The sequence below is a fragment of the Lathyrus oleraceus genome, chromosome 2 (assembly GCF_024323335.1).
Source record: "Lathyrus oleraceus cultivar Zhongwan6 chromosome 2, CAAS_Psat_ZW6_1.0, whole genome shotgun sequence".
NCBI classification, from domain to species: Eukaryota; Viridiplantae; Streptophyta; class Magnoliopsida; order Fabales; family Fabaceae; genus Lathyrus; species Lathyrus oleraceus.
Window position 1 is genome coordinate 89,249,518 of NC_066580.1, and position 10,218 is coordinate 89,259,735.

At 33.8% G+C, this 10,218-nt stretch overlaps 3 protein-coding genes across 9 annotated transcripts; 2 read left to right on the forward strand and 1 right to left on the reverse strand.

Annotated features, from left to right (window-relative positions):
- Window positions 1-2,913: 2,913 nt before the first annotated feature.
- Window positions 2,914-4,706, forward strand: LOC127118261 (uncharacterized). 6 transcript variants are annotated; one of them, XM_051048420.1, is made up of 5 exons: window positions 2,922-3,083; window positions 3,280-3,310; window positions 3,423-3,541; window positions 3,630-3,737; window positions 3,834-4,109. In XM_051048420.1, exons 2-5 carry the CDS (start codon window positions 3,301-3,303, stop codon window positions 3,945-3,947), a joined length of 351 nt encoding a protein of 116 aa, XP_050904377.1. In that variant the 5' UTR covers window positions 2,922-3,083; window positions 3,280-3,300; the 3' UTR covers window positions 3,948-4,109. The 6 variants fall into 6 exon arrangements, 1 of the variants encoding a protein (XP_050904377.1); XR_007802162.1 differs by having other exon boundaries at window positions 2,914-3,083; window positions 3,280-3,502; window positions 3,602-3,737; XR_007802163.1 differs by lacking the exon at window positions 3,280-3,310 and having other exon boundaries at window positions 2,918-3,083; window positions 3,371-3,541.
- Window positions 4,707-5,015: 309 nt separating this feature from the next.
- LOC127118263 (uncharacterized protein At2g39795, mitochondrial) lies at window positions 5,016-6,607 on the reverse strand. The gene is made up of 3 exons (XM_051048423.1): window positions 6,245-6,607; window positions 5,775-6,121; window positions 5,016-5,471 (listed from the first exon to the last, which is right to left on the reverse strand). Exons 1-3 carry the CDS (start codon window positions 6,503-6,505, stop codon window positions 5,312-5,314), a joined length of 768 nt encoding a protein of 255 aa, XP_050904380.1. The 5' UTR covers window positions 6,506-6,607; the 3' UTR covers window positions 5,016-5,311.
- A 57-nt stretch (window positions 6,608-6,664) lies between these two features.
- Window positions 6,665-9,947, forward strand: LOC127118262 (histone acetyltransferase type B catalytic subunit). 2 transcript variants are annotated; one of them, XM_051048421.1, is made up of 10 exons: window positions 6,665-6,862; window positions 6,941-6,991; window positions 7,082-7,191; window positions 7,315-7,383; window positions 7,517-7,555; window positions 7,643-7,719; window positions 7,827-7,902; window positions 8,632-8,713; window positions 8,832-8,992; window positions 9,105-9,947. In XM_051048421.1, the coding sequence occupies exons 1-10, from the start codon at window positions 6,778-6,780 to the stop codon at window positions 9,768-9,770; spliced, it is 1,416 nt and encodes a 471-aa protein (XP_050904378.1). In that variant the 5' UTR covers window positions 6,665-6,777; the 3' UTR covers window positions 9,771-9,947. The 2 variants fall into 2 exon arrangements, with proteins under 2 accessions (XP_050904378.1, XP_050904379.1); XM_051048422.1 differs by having other exon boundaries at window positions 6,676-6,856.
- The last annotated feature ends 271 nt before the right edge of the window (window positions 9,948-10,218 follow it).

Consider the following 10,218-nt stretch of genomic DNA (forward strand, 5'->3'; position numbering starts at 1 on the left):
GAAGAATGTCAATGTGCTTCCTCTCTTGTGTTGGACAAGATTTTTTGAAATGTTGATAGCACTTAAGTTGTTACATAACAATTTCAAGACATCTTGTTCGACATTGTACTCCTTTAGAATTTGTTTCATACAGAGTAATTATGTACAACTACTTCCAACATCAATGTACTAAACTTCAGCAGTAGATAATGAAACACAATTTTGCTTCTTGCTTAACCAAGAAATCAAATTGTTGTCGAGAAAGAAATATCTCCCTGATGTACTTTTTATGTCACCAACACTTCTAGCCTAATCTTAATCATAATACCCTATAAGTATGGAATTTGTATCATGAGAGTACAAAATTTCATAGTCATAGGCCCCATTTATGTACTTCAAGATTCTTTACACTTGAGCAAGATGATTAGCTTTAGGCTTGTCTTGGTACCTGGGACATACACCTACAACAAATGTGATATGAGATATGCCAACTATGAGATACAACAAACTTCCTATCATACTTTTGTAGAGACTTTGATCAACATCAACTCCATTTTGATGCAGGAAAATGTTTAATAAAATTCAAATGAATATTTTGATGATAAATCAAATGATCATGAATTTATTTTTTCAAAATGCATAATAAAAAAAATGCAATTTTAGTCAATTTCTCCAACATATAAATTGTTGACTTTATGTTGACTTTTTTACTATAATGAATATATGCATAATTATGGTGACTTTATTTGATGATAAAAATACATATGGCTAAAAATACAAAACTTGACAAATTGACATGTATCAAATAAATTTAAAATATCCGGACAAAGCTGGGGTATGACATTGTCCACCATGGACATCTTGCAAATACTCAGAAGTAAAACTATTATTGTGTGTGGAAGGACTTATTGGAGCTATTCTTCGCTTTATTTAGCGTTTTATCACAATTTAGTGGTTTTAGTGCTCTTGTCTTGTAACATCGGGAACATGGTGTTTGTTATGTTTTGAGTTAATGTTGAATTTGGTGTTTTAAAGTTCAATACTTTATTTATAAAGTTTAAAATGAAGTTGTTATGAAATGATTTTCTGTTGCATGTTGTCACATGTTTTTTTATTAGTTTTGGATGGTGGTCGTTGGTGACACCTTAAATAGCCGATTAAATATTTTTATAGAAATTTCGGGATTTAGGGTTACAAGTAAAAACTAGAATAGAGTGCTCGATGGTCATATTTGAAGAAATCGAAGAGTGTTGATTTCCTTTATATTGGATGAGTGGCCATGTGCTAATAAACAACTTCAACTATGATAGCCTCAATGAGGTGGAGAAGTCAATTTCTTAGGGAGATTTTATGGTTTAAATGTAAGAAAGATAATGGGTAATGAGGATGGTAATAAAGCACTCAACGAAACTTACGTAAGTGTCACCGATATGCATGTTTTGACCTAACACGTTATTTTTTCTATTTTCCTAATTCTTTTGAAAAGAGGACGGATCCCTTGTTAGTCTTAGAGAGGAGAGCTCTACTATAGAGGAATAAATCCGAGCGAGGGGAGGTGAGGGACGCCAATCAGAAGAGAGACACTTTCGAATTGTTGACTTGAATTGTACAGAAAAGGAAGACAATGGATGAGGTGGGACTCAACCAAGAGACATAACTTTCCACTGTAAAGCCATCCTCGATGGTAGAGGTTCAATCCTCCCCGAAGTCCAAATAGAAGATGATTGTCAAAGGGAAAATCATATCGATCTAGAGACCGGTGCCTCAATTGACTTGGAAAATGAGGCATCTCAAGGTAAAAACATGGTCGTTCTCCAACATAAAACATTCTTTTTGGCTCCTTCTAAAAATGAGAAAACACTTTTTCTCAAAAGGAGAAATTTTTTTATGGTGTATCGTACATGACCACCTCAATCTTCCAAGTGACCTTCATAAGGCAAATAAGTGTGTCGTGTTGGCAATTATGAGCGAAAAATAAATTATCACTAGGATGCATGAATCAAGAATTAAGTGTGTCGTGTTGGCAATTATGAGCGATGGTTCTGCCATTTTTTCTTAGAGTTTTTTTTATTGTGTTTGTATGGGAAGAGAAGATCTGTCATTGTTGCTCCAAGTTTTTTTCGGCTTCAATACACTTTTGGTCCCTCTAACTTAAGCGTTTTAAACAATTGGTCCCCTTATTACAAAACCAACTATTCTAGTCTCTTAATTTTGATGGTCTTTGGATTTTTGTGGTCCCCCTCCACTTTTGCATATGTGGCAATGATGATTAGAATAAAAAAATCATTTTTACATAATTAACAATTATGATATGATATTTTATTAATTAATATGTTTTTAACTAATTTAATATTTAATAATGGTTTTAGCTAAATTAATATATTTAATAATTTTAATTAAGTTTTTTGAAAAGAAGTGTTTGGGCTTGAGGCCCAAGCCCATACAATATATTTCAAATCCACAAATATATGATAGTAGGTGTTTGTATGAGCTATATAAAGACTAAAATTATTTGTGAATAAGCCAATGTAAAAATTCAATAACAATTTGCTTCTAGTTTCTTTCAGTGCTGCCTCTAGCTATGCATCATTCTCTTCATTAGAACACCATCATTCTTCCTCAACTAGAATGATGCATAACTAGAAGCAACCGTCAAAGAAAATATAAGAAAAATGTTATTGAAGTCTCACATTGATTTATTCACAAATAGTTTTAGTCTTTATATAACTCATGTAGACAACTACTAACATCTATTTGTGCATTTTGAGTATATTGTATGGGCTTGGGTCTCAAGCCGAAACATTTCTTTTAAAAAAATTTAATTAAAATTATTAACTTAATTAAAACTATTATTAACTATTAAATTAGTTAAAAACATATTAATTAATAAAATATCATATCATTCTTGCTAATTAATTAAAAATAATTTTTTTTATTGTGTTGGTAGGAGAAGAGAAGAATGATCATGTGATAGTGTGAAAGGAGAAAAAGAAAAAAATGACATAACAAATTTCATGTGGATAAAATATTAAGTCCAGTCACTGATTCCAGCTTTCTCTCGACATCTGTTCTCCTCACCGCAATCGAAGACCAGCAAAAACAAGGTTAACCTTCCATTTTCCGTCCAAGCTTTCATGTTTCTTCCATTTTTAATTGTCCTGAATAATTTTGTTTTGATCCTATTTCGCTTTACATTTTTTAATGTGTGCAAGTTCATGTTTTCATCGTTTGAAGTTATCATGTTTCATGTTTCATCCTATTTCGCTTTCCATTTTTGACCTTTGGATTTTCATGTTTCAGCTATTGAAAGTTTAAAAATTCATGTGTAAAGGTTCATGCTTTGAAGTTTCTTAAACAATTACTCTTTCTTATTTACATACTATATTACAAGACCGATAAAGATCATCCGCAAACTTATCCAGCACACCTCGACAAATTTTTAGGGAAGGAATTTGATTTTCATGTGAAATTTCAACGGAACTTTAAGCAGTCATATGTTGTCAAGATAACTGAGGATGTACAAGTAATTCAAATGATCAAATATGCTATGCATCCAAATGATGTATGTCTATGTATTGTTGAATTGAAATTTAATTGAAATATTCATCTTAAACACATGTAGGTTGAACATACAATATATTTTTGTGTAGCAAACTTCTAATATTGTCATGAATGCCCCACATACTAAAGGAAAAGAAGTTGTTTGTAACCAGCTCATAGCCGACAACGAGGCAGTCACTCCTACTTTCCTTTCGACAGTAAGTTTGTTTAGTAACCATTGATGTGTTAAGCTATTAAGTATGTATGATATATATTGTCCCTTAGATCGCAGTTATTGATTTTCCCATTTTCAGCCAACCATGTCTGCTTCCCAAAATTGGAGCGACAAAGAGGAACTTGCAACTTCAACTATGTTGTCACCCAAACAATCTGCAACGAAGAGTGTGAAGCATGCCAAAAAGGAATGATTCAAGAACTTTATATTGACTTATTTTGGTACAACAATGATCTGTTTGTTTGTTATAAGTTCCTTTTTTGTTGCTCTTTTTTTGTGAATGCTCAACATCAACCCTTGACTATGGATCACAACATTTTGTATTATAATGTTATTCCTAATTGATTGACATTTAGATGTTTTTGTCCATGACTTTTGTGACTGTCTACAATATGGAGCATGGCTTTTTGTAATCTATTAGTATTGGTAATGAATTGACATTAACATAATTTATGAAGATCACTCTTCCTAATGTTAACTAAATGCCTATGTTTTAGAGTAATATTCGCAATTTGTTATAAGTTTATAGTATGTACTTGCTATGAATGTTAGCTATTACATAATTTGTTCTTGTAACAGCCCCATCATGTCAGAATCTCAGTATTATGCCATACTCAATCCCATAATAGTAGCCACCATTTCAACTTATTAAAATTCATGCTTAATATCAATTCATGATCTAGAGATTCTATTAAGAGAAACCTGGGCTTAGTATTATGCCATACTCAATCCCATAATAGTAGCCACCATTTCAGCTTATGAAACTTTCGCAGGTTTCAAGCAGCAAGTTACTCTACTTTGTTGCTATTTGTTTCAAACATCTTTTGCGTGTAGCTCATGCTGTCTTTCATACAATGTCTACACCAACTGCCATTTCAGTCTATGATGTGTCAGATTATGTTTCCAACCAAACTACCAATTTAGTTTCAACTATTTTGGTTTGTTTTTAGTTCCTATTCTGTGGGGGAAAGGAAATTCAAATTTGATGTAACATTGCTATTGACTCTTTTTTTTAACAGAAAAGTCAACACATTTGTTCATACTCTTTTCTGGACATTAATCTTATCTATCATGTTGTCCGAGTAATTTTGAGTTTGAATTTTAGTTTAGCATTCTAAACATCTCCATCTAACTGTTATATGTCAACAAATTTTACTAAGATTTTTTTCTAAAAAGTTTTTTATGGAATTTAAGAATGAACTTACCCGTGCAGACACACGGATCTTTTACTAGTGAAGTTTTAAAAGAACAAACTCCAATGTAGAATAATTTAAAGATATATAGTGCAAAAATTAATTCCATAATGACTTAATAATACAAAGATTCTGTAATAAAGCCTGAGAATCAGCTTACTAAGGATATAGCTGCAAACATTTTCAACCAAATGTAAAGTCGCAATAGGAAGTAGGAACTACCACTAAACCACATTAACATAATATATTGTTTCTGATTATTTTCCTCCTTCAAATGAAACCACAATGATACCATACACTATTAATCTTTCCATTCAAATGTGTACGCAGACGATTCGACAGAAATTGAGTACGCCATCAACGCTCACGCTTGAATGAAACTCTTGAGCTTATTCAACCACACCAAGTATTCTCTGCTATCCTTGTTGATCATGTACTCATGCAAGAAATTTGTCGTGCTTGGTTTGATTCCCCTTATTTCCAAGTACTTGTGGAATGTCTTTTGCAGACTCTCATCCAAATCCCTGTAAAAAAAAGGCAAAACCTCAACAAACGAACCATTCCTTACCTAGAACATTGATCGAACAACATATCAATATTGTTAATGTCTCTCGACAATGCAACAGGAGCTACAAACACAAACCAGTATTGTCAACCACAGATAGCAGAAAATAACATTTTGGTTCAAATTCCACTATGCCGCTATGCTATAATGCCACTACAAACTCTATTCAAAAACAGTGACACAAGAACACAACCCTGGTTTAAAACATTGAATGCACATATTTTATAAGCAAAACAAAAAAAAAACAGAAAGAAAAACCTACTGAAAATCTGGTCCTTCATAAGGAATCTGATCGTCAGAAACATCGGGATTCTTAACAGACAAGCTATCAATAACAATCTCATCCGGATACGCAACACAACTGAACTCCAATGAAGGTCCACCCTTCTTAGCAACACTCACTGAAAGTGGAATGCTTGATTGAGTTGCTTTCTCGCTCTCATCATCCTTATCATCATCCTCATTCCCATGTTCATCACCAGTAACCAAATCAGGCATATGAACCTCAACCTTAATTTCCTCACCTTGATAACTCCTTTCAAGTGTTATTGTCTGTTGTCCTGGACTATCGATTATCTTAAACGGAAAATTACTCGGAACCTCCTCAGCCTATATCAACCAAACCAAAATCAAAATTTCAACATTTCACAACATAAACAATAACAACCATCATAAAACAACATCAACTACTACTACTATCATCAATCTAATACATGAGAAAATGAAACTTACATCGCCGGATTCATCCGTTTCCTGAGCACATGTGATTTCCGATTCGATGACACGGAGGAGATTCTCATCGGAGGTAGGCTTGCTCTTGACAGCTACAGAAGAAAAGTGAGACCTAGGAATAAAGGAATCGTCGATTCTGTTGACGGCGGCGGAAAGAGCGGCGCGATGACCCGGTTGGGTTTTTCTTATCAATTGACCCGCAGAAGCAAAAGCCCTCACGAAAGTACTCGACCTGTTGCGAAGAATTGAATTGAACGCCATTTTTGCTTAGTTTCAAGAAAAAAACAGAGGAAGGGTTTTACTAGGGTTTTAGAAATACAGGTAGATTTTTACGAACCTATAGTTATTGGGCCTGGTTGTTCACTTTTGGGCCCATTATAGTTATTGGGCCGGCCCAAAATGTTTATTATTTATAAGCCCAAATCTAATTTCCCCTCCCTCGCATTTCATTTCCCGCTCTATGTAAAAACCCTAAAACCCCTTTTTTCGACTGAGTTGAACTGAGAAGAATCCACAGAACACAGAAAAGCGAAATGGGACAGAAACAGAAGCAGGTTTTGCAATCGGATCCCGATAACGAAACCTCCAAGCGACGCCGTGTTGCATTTACCGGTATAGGTGAGTTTTTTTTTTTGTTTGGGAAATCTTATTTCTTCATTCTGCTGCTGAGTTCTACAAATTTTTTCTTTTGTTAAGGTTATGAAGATGTTGGAGTTGAAGCTAAAGACTGCATCAGAATCTTTCTTGGTATGATAAAAATTGAAAATGTTGTCACTTTTGCTGTGATTTTGCAATTGGCATGGATTTTATTGGGTTTGTTATTATTATTTTGTACAGTTTCTAGCAAAGAAGAGTTCGAGGGTCCGGAAAGTTTTGTCATACATCCAGTGGATTTGAATAGCTATTTTGATAATGATGGGAAGATTTTTGGTTATGAGGGTTTGAAGGTTGGATTCATTTGAATAATAAATAGGAAATTATTTTTATGTATATGCTTATTTATGCTGTGTGATGATGTTACATGGTGTATGGTGTTTTTTAACTTCAACTTGTTTGGACTTTTTTTGCAGATTAACATCTGGATTAGCAGCATATCATTCTATGCATATGCTGATATTGTATTTGAGAGTTTGTCTGATGTAGGTTCTGGATTTGTTTAGTCTTACAACTAATGGAAAAATGGTTTATATTCTTTATTTACAGTATTGCTTAATTCATATTTATTTGTGGCCTGGCATTTTATTTGAATGTGTGTTTGTTTGATTGTTTAAGCGAGGCAAAGGGGTCACAGATCTTCACGAAGCTCTTCAGGTATGCACTGACATCTACTGTTTGGACAACTGTTATGCTGAGTACCTTTAACATGATACCCTTTAATTTGGTTTTTATTTTGTGCAGTCGATTTTTGCTGAGACTCTTGTTAAAAGCAAGGATGAATTCCTTCAGAAGTATTTGGCGGACAACAATTTTGTTAGGTATGAAGTCTTTGCTGCTTTTTCTATAGTAATAAGAATACCTTTACTTGGTTTTATAATATATAATACTGTATAAACTGTTGATTGTTATTTTATTTGGTTTGCAGAACAAACATCTCGAACGGGGAGGTTTTGAAGAACAAAGCTTTCAAGCAGGCTGATTCAGACGCTTCTAATGTTGAGGTTGTTAATTTGCATTTAAGCTCAATATAATGCACTTTTGTAAAGAGATAGGGTTGTTAGTGTAAAGGCCTGATTTAAAACTTTAATTTAAAAATCCTTATTCTTATACATGTTGCATGTCATATGTGTTGAGCAACCATCTAATTGAAATGCTATTTCAAGATACGTGAAGAGAAATAGAGTGATAGAATAGATCTATTATCATAATGTGTACTGTTCCCTATTGGTTATCTGTTCTCTGCATGCATGTATATGAATGTCATGTAGTGCTGCTATTATTATTTATAAATATTATTATTCTAAAGGAAAACATGCTATATTTGACAATATTTCTGTGTCTGCTAATTTCTTACTCAACCCTATTGGCATGAGTAGATTATGCCAGACTGATTTTTGTTAAGCAAACATTACAGAGTAGGCTGATACCCATTTGTCTGTGACAAGTCATCTTTTTTTCTTTTAATTCTTCAGCTGTTAAATACATGATATCATTGAATCTTCTAGTAAACTCTTATATGGTGTTCAGTGTTCAAATTTAAATATAACAAATATAATTAACTTAAGTTTGAACGTTGCTTTATGGAAAATATACAGCTAAAGGAGTTTCTTTTTTAATAAAACAAGTTTAAAAGTTTGTCTTTGTTATCCTTTGAACTTCCCTTGGATGTATTTTCTCTGTATATGCATATTTTAAGAATACCATTTTGATGTATATCTCCTGGATCCCAGGTTGTTCGTTTGGTAGCAGGCAACATGCCCACTGGACAACTTTACTGTCATATTATACCCCTTGTTCTTCTCCTTGTTGATGGTAATTTTCACTTATTTCACTACTTTTCACTTATTTCACTACTCTGTAACCCTGTTTTATGCAATGTTTAGATTGCATGCTGCTGTAGTTTTTCTTTTAAACTCTTCGTGTTATATAGGTAGCAGTCCCATTGATGTTACTGATCCACAATGGGAGTTGTATGTCATGGTTCAGAAGAAAACTGATCAGCAGGGAGAGATCCAATGTTTGCTACTTGGATTTACTGCTGTTTATCGCTTTTACCACTATCGTGGTAACTCCCGATTGCGGCTGGGTCAGGTCTGTTATATACAGGATATTCATTAATAGCTTTTTTTCTCACAAAATCAGTTTTAACTTTTGACTTGTATCACATTAGAATACTCGAGTTATATTCTTGAGTTGATTGCAGATTCTGGTATTGCCTCCGTATCAGCACAAGGGTTATGGTCGTTTCCTTCTTGAAGTGCTAAATGATGTTGCCATATCTGAAAACGTGTATGACCTCACTGTAGAAGAGCCGTTAGATAACTTTCAACATGTTCGTTCTTGTATTGACACACAACGCCTACTTGGTTTTGAGCCAATCCAGCATTTAGTTACCAAGGCTGTTACATTTCTAAAGGGTGGAAGACTATCAAAGAAAACGCATTCTCCTCGACTCACGCCACCTCCCAGTGATGTTGAGGAGGTAAGGAAAATTTTGAAAATTACCAAGACACAGTTTCTCAAGTGCTGGGAGGTTTTGATCTACATTGGCCTCAATCCTACTAACAAGTACATGGATAACTTTGTCAGCGTTATTTCTGAACGTGTGAAGTACGATATTTTGGGGAAAGATTCTGGGACTTCTGGGAAGCAACTTATTGAAATACCTTGTGAAGTTAATCCAGAGGCATCTTTTGTCATGTTCAAATCAGGGGCGGGTGAAGATATTATTACTGCGCAGTTGGATGACAATCAGACAAACCAAGAAGAGCAACTCCAGAAGCTAGTTCAGGATAGGGTGAAAGAAATTCAGTTGATTGCCAAAAAGGTAACCTCGCAACTTGAGAGTTCAGAGGTGGCTGTTAAATAAATTTGTCTTTGATTGCTAAAACCATTTGCAGTTAGTTGTACAATCATATAAATTGTTATCTTGTCACGCATTTCTGACGCTGGCAAAGAGTAAACTAAGAAGACTCATTGGAGTCACATTCCGTACTGTATTTTGGTTCATTCTTATGATTAATTGCAGTGAAATTGATTGTCGACATGCAAGTAATGTAATCTTGTTTTATTCTCATGCATGCACTAGTTTGGTACAATCAAGGATATATTAAGGTAACCGTTTACTTAATGCCCAATGTATATCTAAGTTTTCAATTTGCTGCTTTTTCTGTGGAAGGCATGTTTATCCAGTACTAAAACGTCCATTTTCTCAGTCACATGAATGTAAATAGTCTGTAGTCTATTTTGAAAATAATAAATTTAATTTAATAATAATAATAAGAGACCAAAATGATGATTTTTGTCTATATATATAA

Excerpts from the sequence above, each read along its gene's own strand:
- LOC127118261 (XM_051048420.1), top strand. Across the intron at positions 3,542-3,629 it reads ATGCTATGCATCCAAATGAT|CAAACTTCTAATATTGTCAT; the intron begins GTATGTCTATGT and ends ATTTTTGTGTAG. Across the intron at positions 3,738-3,833 it reads CTCCTACTTTCCTTTCGACA|CCAACCATGTCTGCTTCCCA; the intron begins GTAAGTTTGTTT and ends TCCCATTTTCAG.
- LOC127118263 (XM_051048423.1), bottom strand. The coding sequence starts at position 6,505 with ATGGCGTTCAATTCAATTCTTCGCAACAGGTCGAGTACTTTCGTGAGG. Across the intron at positions 6,122-6,244 it reads AAACGGATGAATCCGGCGAT|GCTGAGGAGGTTCCGAGTAA; the intron begins GTAAGTTTCATT and ends TGGTTGATATAG. Across the intron at positions 5,472-5,774 it reads TATGAAGGACCAGATTTTCA|GGATTTGGATGAGAGTCTGC; the intron begins GTAGGTTTTTCT and ends TTTTTTTTACAG.
- LOC127118262 (XM_051048421.1), top strand. The coding sequence starts at position 6,778 with ATGGGACAGAAACAGAAGCAGGTTTTGCAATCGGATCCCGATAACGAA. Across the intron at positions 6,992-7,081 it reads CTGCATCAGAATCTTTCTTG|TTTCTAGCAAAGAAGAGTTC; the intron begins GTATGATAAAAA and ends TATTTTGTACAG. Across the intron at positions 7,720-7,826 it reads GCGGACAACAATTTTGTTAG|AACAAACATCTCGAACGGGG; the intron begins GTATGAAGTCTT and ends TTTGGTTTGCAG.